This window comes from Tinamus guttatus, unplaced genomic scaffold (genome assembly GCF_059628265.1).
Source record: "Tinamus guttatus ecotype Peru unplaced genomic scaffold, ASM5962826v1 Tinamus_guttatus_pri_ptg000056l, whole genome shotgun sequence".
Lineage (NCBI taxonomy): Eukaryota > Metazoa > Chordata > Aves > Tinamiformes > Tinamidae > Tinamus > Tinamus guttatus.
This window is the reverse complement of record NW_028288590.1, coordinates 133222-145217: the sequence shown is the minus strand read 5'-3', so window position 1 is coordinate 145217 and position 11996 is coordinate 133222. Positions and strand designations below refer to the sequence as shown.

Sequence of the window (11996 nt, the reverse complement as noted above, 5' to 3'; positions counted from 1 at the left end):
CCCCACAACCCGTGCACCGGTACAGGTGGCACCTCTGCCCACTCCGAAGTGCCGCCAGCCCAGCATCCTGGTGCCGCGTGGGTGCCGAGCCCTCCTGGGCCTCTCCGGGAGCTACACTGGGGACACCCTGTGGGGCCACAGATCGCGGGAATCTTCATTCCGACAACAAGGATGCAATTCGTCCCGCATGTGGAGGTCCCCCTTCTGCTGCTAGTGCTTCTGCCGTGGAGAGCAGGGGGTCCCATAGGCGCTGGGGCCCAGTGCCCGAGGGGCAGGACCCCTGCCCGGGGGCGCTGCTAGTGCTGCTGGCCGCGGCCCTTGACATGCCGCGAGCCCGTCACCACGGTGGTGGTGATGGTGATCTCGTTGACCATGAGCCCCCCAGTGCCATACGAGTCAAGATGGGCCTCGCGCTGGTACTTGCAGAGCTGCTTGGTGGAGAGCAGCTCCCACACGGACACGCGCTGCTCCTGGAAGGGGCGCACCGTGATGTAGGAGCCCTCAGTCTGGAGGAGATCCACGATCTGCTGGGGAAGGGCAGCCACAGGCTCTTCCTTGCTGCGTGCAGCCAAGGTGGAGAGGGTGTTGAGCAGCTCCTGCATGGGAAGAGCCCCATCGCGATACTGCTCCAGAAGCTCCTGCCTCTTCTCCTCAGGAATGTTCTTGGAGTGGAGCAGGTCCCACACAGATACCTGCCTGCCCTGGGACTCATCTAGTGCCATCTCAACTGTGGTAGACCGCAGGGTTTGCTCCCAGCTCCTGTCCTGCTGCAGGTGGGAGTGCTCAGCGTCTGCTATGGTTGTTCCCTCCATGCCTGCACTGCTCACACTTGCTGACTGCTTGGCTCCTGCTGTTTCTGCCTTGCTTACGATGGTGCTGACGACGGCCTTCACCTGCTCCAGGGTTAGCTCTCCTGCCTGGTAGAGCTCCAGCAGCTCCTCTCTGTTCTGCTTGGGGATGTACTTGGAGTGGAGCAGGTCCCACACAGAGACCTTGTGTCCTTGGAACTCCCCCACACCCAGGTCAACCGTTGTGGTTTTCAGGGCTCTTTTCCATGGTTCCTCTTTGGGAGAATGGGCATCCTTGTCTTCTTCTGATTTCCCAGTGTCCTTGCTGGAAGTCTTCACAGTAACTTGCATTTTCCTGCTTGTAGAGTCCTTCTTCTTAATGAGGGTGCTGACAACAACCATTAACCGCTCCAAGGTCAATGTCCCATTCCAATACAGTTCCAGAAGCTCCTGCCTCTTCTCCTCAGGAATGTTCTTGGAGTGGAGCAGGTCCCACACAGATACCTGCCTGCCCTGGGACTCATCTAGTGCCATCTCAACTGTGGTAGACCGCAGGGTCTGCTCCCAGCTCCTGTCTTGCTGCAGGTGGGAGTGCTCAGCATCTGTCACGGTCATTCCCTCCACGCCTGCACCGCTCACACTTGCTGACTGCTTGGCTCCTGCTGTTTCTGCCTTGCTTACGATGGTGCTGACGACGGCCTTCACCTGCTCCAGGGTTAGCTCTCCTGCCTGGTAGAGCTCCAGCAGCTCCTCTCTGTTCTGCTTGGGGATGTACTTGGAGTGGAGCAGGTCCCACACAGAGACCTTGTGTCCTTGGAACTCCCCCACACCCAGGTCAACCGTTGTGGTTTTCAGGGCTCTTTTCCATGGTTCCTCTTTGGGAGAATGGGCATCCTTGTCTTCTGATTTCCCAGTGTCCTTGCTGGAAGTCTTCACAGTAACTTGCATTTTCCTGCTTGTAGAGTCCTTCTTCTTAATGAGGGTGCTGACAACAACCATTAAGCGCTCCAAGGTCAATGTCCCATTCCAATACAGTTCCAGAAGCTCCTGCCTCTTCTCCTCAGGAATGTTCCTGGAGTGGAGCAGGTCCCACACAGATACCTGCCTGCCCTGGGACTCATCTAGTGCCATCTCAACTGTGGTAGACCGCAGGGTCTGCTCCCAGCTCCTGTCTTGCTGCAGGTGGGAGTGCTCAGTGTCTGCCATGGTTGTTCCCTCCACGCCTGCACCGCTGGCGCTTGCTGACTGCTTGGCTCCTGCTGTTTCTGCCTTGCTTACGATGGTGCTGACGACGGCCTTCACCTGCTCCAGGGTTAGCTCTCCTGCCTGGTAGAGCTCCAGCAGCTCCTCTCTGTTCTGCTTGGGGATGTACTTGGAGTGGAGCAGGTCCCACACAGAGACCTTGTGTCCCTGGAACTCCCCCACATCCAGGTCAACCGTTGTGGTTTTCAGGGCTCTTTTCCACGATTCCTCTTTGGGAGAATGGGCATCCTTGTCTTCTTCTGCTTTCCCAGTGTCCTTGCTGGAAGTCTTCATAGCAACTTTCCTGCTTGTAGAGTCTTTCCTTTTAATGACAGTGGTGACAACAGTTATCATCTGCTCCATGGTTAAAACCCTGCTTCGATAGAGCTCCAGAAGCTGCTGCCTGTTCTCCTCAGGGATGTACTTGGAGTGGAGCAAGTCCCACAGGGAGACCTGCCTGCCCTGCAGCTCACCAGCGGACAGGTCAGTGATGGTGGACTGTAAGATGTTATCTAGTTCTGCATCTTCTGTTGAAAACGCATCTCCATTATCCTCTGTCCATACTACCTCCTTGTGTGGACTTCTGACATTTGCCCTAAGTGCCGTATTTGCAGCTTCTGTTTGGTTTATGATGGTGGTGACCACAGCAGCCACCTGCTCGGTTGTCAGCATCCCAGCTCTGTAGAGTCCCAGCAGGTCCTGCCGCTGCCCTTGAGGGATGCGTTTGGAGAACAGCAGATCCAACAAGGAGATTTTTTTCCCCTTGAGCTCACCAGCAGTTACATATATGATCGCAGACTTTAAGGACTTTTTCAAGTGATGCTCCTGGGAGCCTGGATCCTGAGCCACCTGCAGCTCCACCTCATTGCTGGGCGTTGCTGTGGCTGAACTCAGATCCCCGTTTTCCTTTTCTGCACTGGTGATGATTGTGGTGAGGATGGTGATGATCTCCGGGATCGCCACTGTCCCCGCCTTGTATTTCCTCAGGAGCTCCTCTCTCCAGTGTTCAGGGATGTAGCGAGAGAAGAGGAGCTCCCACACGGTGACACTCTGGCCCTCAAAGAGTCCCAGGCCGATGGTGGTGCGGGCAGCCTGCAGGGCTTTGCGGGCCTCCTTGCTGAGCTGGTAGAGCACGGAGCCTTTGTCCATCAGGTGCAGCATGAGGAGCCCCGTGTCCGGGTCGGGGATGCAGCGGCGCAGGAGCTGTGTGTAAGTGAGGTTCTCATGCGTGTTGGGGTCGAAGCAACTTCTTGTTTGATTCTTGGGGTTAGAAAGAAACTGGCTTGTCTCCTGGTCGAAGTAACCCTGCTGGCAGGCCACGTCCACGGGGATGCGCTGGCCATGCGCAGGGTCAATGATGCCGCCAGTGGCGATCTGGGCCTCGAGCAGGCGTACAGCGTGTGCCTTCACTATGAACTCCTTCTTCATGGCCTGGAAGAGGGAGATCTTGTGTCCTGTGTACGGCTCTGTGTATCCTGTCACCGCCCCCTCTGCAGACAGCAGCTTCTCGTAGAAATCTCTGCCTATGAGCCCAGTGGTCAAGGCCTCTTTCACCGACAACGTCTTGTTGCTCACAGGGTCAGTGAGGAGCCCTGACGCAGCCTGTGCCTCCAGCAGAACCAGGGCCGTGCCTGGCGTCAGGATCCCCCTCATCATGGCACTGTAGATGCTCATCTTCTTATTCTTGGTCTGGATGAAGACTCCAGCTATGAAGCTACTCGCTCCCCAACCCGTCTCCTTGTGTCCACAGGCAGCTATGTCACTTCCCATGTTGTTGGTCTTGTTCTGAGGGTGTCCACTCATGCTCTGCAACATCTCTGGAGATGCTTCGTTGCTGTGGGGGCAGCGTGCTTGACTGCAATGAGAGAAACAAAAATGTGGTAAAACGAAGGCGCTCCTGCAGTTTTTCTGCTGTGTGTGAAGAACAGCATCTCCCTGGTCGTGGCAGCAGGGGTGCAGGGGGAAACTGGGAGGAGGTTCTGGGCATTGCTGCCATCCATGCCTCTCGGTAGGAATGTCAGGGCCAAGACTGCCCCATTCCCAGCTCCATTTGAAGAGCAGATGAGGGGTTTTCAGAGCAGCAGCATGAGCCTGGCCAGGTCATTTGCTCACTCTCCACTGTGTGATTCCCTGCATAGCTGCACATAGCTGCACACAGGAGCATCAGCACCAGTGACATTGGTGACCTGGTTCCTTCCGACCTCTACAAGGGGCTGCCTGGTCTCCCAGGCACTAACCCTGCCTTGAAGCTCTGACCTGCCAGACCTTCCCGCGTGTTCCCTAATGACTCAGCCTGGTGCTGCTTGTCTCCCTGTGCCCTGGGCTGTTTGGGGCAGTGGCCATTTGGCAGGTGCAGGTCTTGCGCCCGAGCCGCGACGTCCTTCGCAATCCCGCCCTGCATGGGCAACACATGGGGCCATGGGAGCTGTGTCCATGGTAGACAGAGGCTGTTGGGCTCCACATGCAGCGGTGGATCACAGCCGGAGAGATCCATTCCAGGCCGTGTCTCTGCTGTGGCTCAATGTGCGTGGGTCTCTCCCCATCCTGCAACATCCTGCTGTCCTCCAAAACAGCAAGTTGCTGCCTCCTGGCATTATCCCAACAGCAGGTTGGCCCATAGCAACACCCAAACTGCGTGTGTGGATTTTCTGGGAATGAGTTGGTTGGCCCAGGCCAAAAGCCACCGCAGGGACTATTCTGACCAGCCTGGGGACAAGGGCGGGCTCAACGTGAGATTTTGTCCCACTGCCACAGGTCTGAGCTGTTCTCCCTGGATATGCAGGGAAGGTGCTCCAGAAATAGGATGGTGGGGAGGGATCCTGCCTTCAGCTGGGCCTTCTGGGCTTCCTGCGCTGGATTTGCCTCTGCTGTGTGCTCCAAGGGCTACCACAGACCCATGGACCTGTTAGTCACACCCGCAAACCCAGCTGTGGTATCGGCCTGACCACATCCTGCAGCACCAGTGACTGAATCACACCTCGTGCAGAAAGCATTTTCCCAGGGCGAAAACCTAGCGCCTGTGCTATGGGAATAGTGGGGGTTAAATAATTGCTAGCGTAGGTAAAATGACAGATAAAATAGGTATCTCTAGAAACCGCAGGGTCACAATGAACTGGGAACAGGTATCTCGGGGACCTTGCTGTGAGTGTCTGCTTGCAGTTGGTCTCTTCCGTTTATACCAGCACTTTGTAATTAGTGTGGCTGGTTTTTGGTCAATGCAATGGGTGCCCTTGGCCATAAAAATGCAGCACCCTTAGCCAAAATGTCGATTTTGTTGTCTGAAATGTTTTAAGGGAAGCCAGCTGTGGCCAAGCAGCCATGCAAAGTCACATCAAAGGTCTCTGAAGGCCAGTTCTTGTTTCCATCTTCAGCTGTAAGTGGACAACAGGGGAAGGGTGAAGAACAGGGAAACGTCCATACTATTTCCCCTGCTCCTGGGTCAACATCCAGCTCTTTTCAGCTCAGTGGATATCCTGGGCTGGGCACATTTTGCACCCATTTGGTAATCTTTGAGGAGCCTGTGCCATGCAGGTACCCAGCCTCTTCGTCAAACCTTTAAACTTCCAGCATCCACAACATCTCTCGGTGAAGAGCCCACGGTCTTGTCAAAAGAGCAAAACCCAAACATGAAACATTTCCCTGGGAACACCCGTCTCCCATAAAGCTGCAGTGACTGACATTAATGATATGCCTAACTCATTAATAAACAGGGTCATGGCTTCGCTCTCCGGCTGTTTACCTAACTGGTCCGGGATTCTCTGAGTCATTGCTTTGATCCATTTAAATATGGGGCTGGTGCAGGTGCAGATGGGCCGGGTGGGGGAGAAGCGCATGCAGCGGGTGTCGCTCAGCCACTGCCTCGTGGGCTCTGCTGGCAGCAGCAGCCCCATCCATCCCACAGCCGCAGCCCTGGCCATCCCAGGGACACAGCCCCAGCCATCCCATGGCCACAGCCCCAGCCATCCCAGGGCCACAGCCCCATCCCATGGTTACAGCCCCGTCCATCCTGCAACCTCAACCTCATTTGTCCCGCAACCGCAGCCCTGTCCGTACTGTGGCCTCAGGCCCTGTCTGTGCTGTAGCTGCAGCCCGTCTGTCCTGTGGCCTCGGTCCTGTCCATCCTGTGGCCTCAGCCTCACCCGTTCTGCGGCCTCAGCCCCATCCATCCCATGGCCACAGACACAGAGGACGTTTCTCTGCCCTCCTCTGTTGCAGCAGAGCTGGACTCTGGTGCTAGCTCTGTCACCTGCTTGGGTGGCGCTGGGTCGGGGTGACGCAAAGCGCTGCGCTACCCCAGGAGCGGGTGGCACCGCTGTAGGACGGGGCCCGTCGTGCCAACACCCTGCCCAGCAGAGACGTTGCACAACCAGCGGGTATCGCTGCGGGTCTCGCTGTGGGTATCACTGCGGGTCTCTAGCCAGGACGCCCGATGCTGGTGCAGAGGCTGGCAGGTCCTCGCAGGCAGTGGGCCCGGGGGTGGGCAGCCCCCAAGGAGGAGTGGCTGCGTCTGCCCCCAGCGCTGTTGGTCACCGGTGCCCTCTGAGGAAGGAGCCGGTGGTGCTGCCCCCATCCCCGCCAGGCTCCAGCGCAGGCACGACTGTCCCTGCACCTGGCATTCAGCGCGGGCACGACCGTCCCTGCACTCGGCAGCGGCGCGGGCAGCGCCAGGCCTGGGCGCTCTGCGGCATCCCCGCTGCTCCGTCCTACCTGTGCTGGTGTCTCTCCGTGGGTGCTGCTCCTGCTGCCGCCGCCTTGCACACAGGATGAGCAGCTGGGGCAGCTGCTCCATTTAAATCCTTCCCTTCCCCGCCCCGGGGCCGACTCCCCGGCCCTGCCCTGCGCCTGGCTGCCTCCAATGCAGCCCGTCCTGTGCTGCTGCCAGGGCCACCTGTCTCCATCCCTTCATCTTGTCTCCATCCCCTCACCTCATCCCCATCCCCTCATCTCATCCCTATCCCTTCACCTCCTGCCAGGCAGGACCCTGCTGTGACTCATGCCGGGGCAGCCCCACTCCAGCTGTCAGTATCTGCGACCTCTCCAGCAGAGCCAAGAGTGAACATCCCTCCTTTGCAGGGGTCAGACTAGATGATCTCCAAAGGTGCCTTTAAACCTCAGCCATTCTGTGATACCTGCAAAAACTTATTTGTGCCGTTTAAAAACTCTTCCAGCTTTGTGCAGACATGCATGTGTTCTCTCATTAACTCGTGAAGTTTCCTTTCCTATTGCTCCCGAGTGTCACGCAGTTGGTCTTTGCCCCAGGTCTCCTTTGCTGCTCTCCCCATCCTGGGCACACGGGCTGGCCCGTAGCAGAAAACCTGCCCCATGCTGATACTGAAATGCAGGGCGAAGAGCTCTGGTGCTCCGTCTGCTCCGCAGTGCAGCCCCCTGCATGGCATGAGTCTCTCCCAGCACACTGTACCCCTCGTAGCTGGACACCCCATGGGTCTGGGCTGGCGAACCTGCCTTTGCACTGGCTGAGCCTTGCGACAAGACCGTGAGCGGTGGCTGCCCTCATACGGCTGCTCTCTGCCCAAGACTTCTGCATGTGGGTAGGACAGACCATGTCCCGTGAGGCAGAGCTCTGCTTCAGCACGCCAGTTTCACATGGATCGTTTTGGTGAGCAATGGCTCACACGTGTGCTTGGGGCGCCTGCGTGCGTGTGCAACTGTGCGTGCCCACGCGAGCTGCTCGCCTGGCCGTGGCGCTTGGCGACCCTGCACGTGTGCCTGCGTGTGCCCACGTGCAGCCTGTGGTGCAGCCGCGCGCCCCGTGAGCGCGTGCGGGGGCGCGCGCGACTCGATGTCCCCGCGTGGAGGCAGCTGCTGCCAGCCTCTGCCCGCCCTCGCGCATGTCCTGCTTCGGATGCACATTCCTGCCGGTGTGGGTGCCCGCCCGACTGGATCATCAGCACGGGGCGGCACTGACTCACTCTGCTGCCTTGGCTCCCGAGGCTCCCAGCTGCTGGTCCCTCTGCTCGCCGGGCAGGAGTGGGCGCCAGCCCATTGCTGCTGCCTCCTCTCCCTCCTTAGAAGCTCCTCCCGACACTGGCTTCAGCCCTCGTTACGGGCACTCAGCGGCCCATGTTGCTGAGAGTCCTGTGCATGGCCTCTCAAGGCTCTGCTCTTGCAGCACAGTCGTCAGCACGGCGGTGCTGAGCTGCTCTGCGTCGGCCGCTCTGCTCCGTGGGCAGCACAACACACTGGCCGTGGCCAGGCAGCGCTGTGCTCTGAGCTGTCCTGCTGACCCCGGACCACTACCAGGGCTGGCCCAGCTAGTTTAGGCACCTCTGCAATGCTGGTAGCTGGTGGCTTCCCCCAGAGGTGCATTACCTGCATTTGTCTGTGCATTTGTCTCTGGGCTTCCCCCAGAGGTGCATTACCGGCATTTGTCATCCAGGCTGTGGATTCCCTGCCCATGGCGATGCCTCCTGCTGAGCTGGAGCCTGTGCTGCTGTTACGGTCATGAAGAGAGCACCAGGGCACTCCTGGTGTCCCGAGCACGACTGCCCTGACCACCTGCATCTCTCTGCATGTTGCCACCAAGCAGCCCTGCAGGCAGAGACCAGCTTGGGGCAGCTGGTGACCACAGCACACAGACCTCTGCGGTGAATCAGCCCTGACCTTCTCCTGCACGTGCAGCCTCCAAACAGCCCCACCTCCCTCGCAGGCACCAAGAGGCTTAAACCGTGGTGTGTCCTGTGGACATGCCGGCGTCTTACCCCAACCCTGCTCCTTGCTTCCAACCTCCGAGGCTCTTCTGGAGGCATGAAAAAGCTTTTTCTTTTTCACCCTGGAGCAACTTTCTTCTTTCCAGCCTCTTTCTAAGGAACTGCCAAAGGCTTTTGGAGAGGGACATGCGCTCTGCTCCACCCCACATCACGCAGATGCTCCAAGGCTGCTCCTTGACCCAGGGAGCCGGGAGCTGCTGGGCACCGTGCACGGAGCTCCTGGAGCCGCCGAAGGAGCTCATCCTTCAGCCACCAGCATGAGACAAGCCAGCACACATGCCTTGGTGCCACCTGTCCTCTCAAGACCTCCTTGCGCCCAGCAGGACAGAACCCAGGTGGGACATGGTGTGGCCGGCTCTGCATGCCTCCCACCTGCCTCTGCCTGTGGCTCTGGGACCACAGCTGGGCTGGAGGCTCCATGGACGGCTCTGGCCTGGTGGCACTAACTGCTCAACCCCACCGGCTTGGCCTGGTGGCACTAACACTGGTTTCTTCTCAGAACCCTGGAAGGCACCAGCCCAACACCTGCCATTAACTGCTGCACCTATTACTGAGGTGAGAAAACCACAGGGCTGTTCTTAAAGATGGAAACTCAACTGCAACCTTGGAGACAAAGGAATGTGGCCAGGTAAATTGCATGTCAGCCTTCAGTGCCTCAAGGAAGCAGCTCCCAGGCACATTCCCAGGCTGTACCGAGTCTTGGAGACGTCTTGGAGACCTTTCTGGGCTCCCATGAGCCCTGCTGCCTCTGTCCATGGGGAGCGGAGAGGGGAGTGTCGTGGTCCTTCCTCTTGCTTCCAGGCAAGTTTCCAGCACAGCAGGGTCTGCTGGATGCAGTGAACTTCGTATAGCTGCCCTGTCCCTGAGAATACGGAGGATGCCTGCAGGTTGTCTGGAAACCAGTGCCCTTGCTGAGCCACAAGGGACCCTGCAACACTGCCTGCTTTCCCTGGAGCAGGCTGATGTGCTGACACTCTTCCTTTTGCAATCTGCATGTGATTTGCATATGAGGTTTTGGGATTGGGCAGCAGTTTCCCTCTTGGTTTAGCAGCCAAAATACAGTGACTTCGCATTTCCAATGTGTCCAACTCCAGGAGCTGGATGCTTGTGCCGATGCAAATGAAACTTTGCTGGAGTTCATCTCCAGCAGGAACGCTGGCTTCTCCCTGTGCTTCCAGCCTGGGCGTTGATGGCACTGCCAGCACCTCCCAGACACTCAAGGAGCAGCAGGGACCTTCCCTGGCCTCCAGCGCTCGTTCCTCGTGTTCACAAGCCCCTCATCTAGGCAGCACTCAGGGTGGCTCCATGCTGCGAGTGTGGGCTGGGGGTCACTGTCAGATGCCACCCTCCATCCCCTGCCTTCTCAGCTGCTGCCCCCTTGGCGGCTGGTCGGGATTGGGTTGTGGGATGGGTGAGCTGCTCTGGCCCCGCAGGACCAGCACTGCTGAGACCGTGTTTCCCTGCGCGGGGGGTCTGCAGCTCTCCGTGTGCTGCAGGATAGCCCGTGACAGTGCAGCAAGCGGCAGCCCTCATGCAGGGCAGAGGGAGAACTGCGGTGGCAGGGAGCGGCACCGGCACCACTCACAGCGCCGCTGCATCCATGGAGAGTGAGGCCAGCCGTGGCGTGGTGCAGCCCGCGCGTTGCTGCACATCGCGACTCGCTGCCGGCCGCGGGGACAGTGCAGCACGGGGCTGGGCTCGCCCGCTGGAAGGCGTAGGCATGCGGGCTGCCACCGCTGAGCGCACCCGAGCGCAGGGACAGCGCTCCCAGGGACACCTCGACATCACCGCGTGGTTCGGGAGGCCTCCTCCACCAGAGTTCAGTGCTGAGCCCATGCCCTGCGCACAGCCCCACAGCCTCGCGTCCTGCACAGCGGCACAGGGAGCAGAAGGAAGCTGGGACCTACTGGCCCTCTGTGCCAGGGTGAGCTCCATGATCACAGAATCACAGAATCCCAGAATGGCTGAGGCTGGCAGGGACCTCTAGAGATCACCCAACCCAAACCCCTTCTCCAGCAGGGACACCCAGAGCACAGGGCACAGGGTGGCATCCAGGTGGGTTTGAAGATCTCCAGAGAAGGAGACTCCACAAGCTCTCTGGGCAGCCTGTGTCAAGGCTCTGGCATGCTCACAGGAAAGAAGTTCTTCCTCATATGGAGATTAAACTTTCCATGTTTCAACTTGTACCTGTTACCCCTTGTCCTGTCACCAACCCCCACAGAAAAGAGCCTGACCCCATCCTCCCTACACTCTCCTCTCAGATACTTGTACATGTTGATGAGATCCCTCTCAGCCTGCTCTTCTTCAGACTAAACAGGCCCCTCTCGCTCAGTCTTTCCTCATAAATGATACGTTTTACAGGAAGGGGACCCAAGCGTCCCCTGAGAAACTGCAGCAGAGGCAGCGCCTGCGGGACCAGGCAAGCAGCGGCGCACAAAGGGAGCAGGCAAAAATCCCCTTTCCTCCTGGCGTGGTGGGTGGCGGTTGCATAACGCCGAGCGCCAGGGGACGCGGCGCTCCCGCACCTCCGGCTCCGGCACATGATCACTGGCCGCTGAGACAGGCCAGGCCTGGCCGCGGCAGCAGAGCCCCGTGGGGCGGGTGGCCGCGCTTGTCCCGGCGCAGCTGCAGCCTCCCGCTGTGCTCTGCGGGCACAGCTCGTCGTCGCACTGCGGGGCGCTCGGGAGGGACAGCTCCCCGCGCTGCCACCTCCCGTGGTGCTGCAGACGTGGCGTCTGCTCCTGCAGCCCAGGCTGCACGGGGCCCCGGCAGGGCCAACCCCGGGCACCACAGGGATGTGCAATTCGGGGGGCAGCTCAGGGGGCTGCAGCAAAGGCAGCAGCAGGTGATGTGGTGCTGCCACCAGGCACCTCGCGGCGCTGTGCAGCTGCCTCCTGAGACCTGACACCAGTCATTCCTGTTTGAAAGGGGAAACCCAGCTCCTGTGCAGGGCAAAACAGCCCAAAGAGAGACAGGAAGCCTGACAAGGCTGGGCAGCATTTGGAGCCTGGCCGGGCTGCAGTCAGCACGGCTCTGGGTGCCGAAGCAGGCACGGGCTTGGCCTGAGTGCAGCTGGCATGCGAGGTCCTTCCTCTGCTCTTCTGCCTAGGATGTCTGTGTGGTCCCTCCTGCCTAGGTCCTCCTGTCTGCTGGCCCGGGTCCCCAGCTGGGATGTGGCAGGTGGGGTGTGCTTGATGCTCATCTCTGTGGCTTTCATCAGCAATTAGCCACCATCAGT

At 59.1% G+C, this 11996-nt stretch overlaps 1 protein-coding gene across 1 annotated transcript; it reads right to left on the bottom strand.

Annotated features, from left to right (window-relative positions):
* Window positions 1-296: 296 nt before the first annotated feature.
* LOC104576157 (epiplakin) lies at window positions 297-3833 on the bottom strand. The gene is made up of 2 exons (XM_088540113.1): window positions 2018-3833; window positions 297-1414 (listed from the first exon to the last, which is right to left on the bottom strand). Exons 1-2 carry the CDS (start codon window positions 3831-3833, stop codon window positions 297-299), a joined length of 2934 nt encoding a protein of 977 aa, XP_088396239.1.
* Between the last annotated feature and the right edge of the window lie 8163 nt (window positions 3834-11996).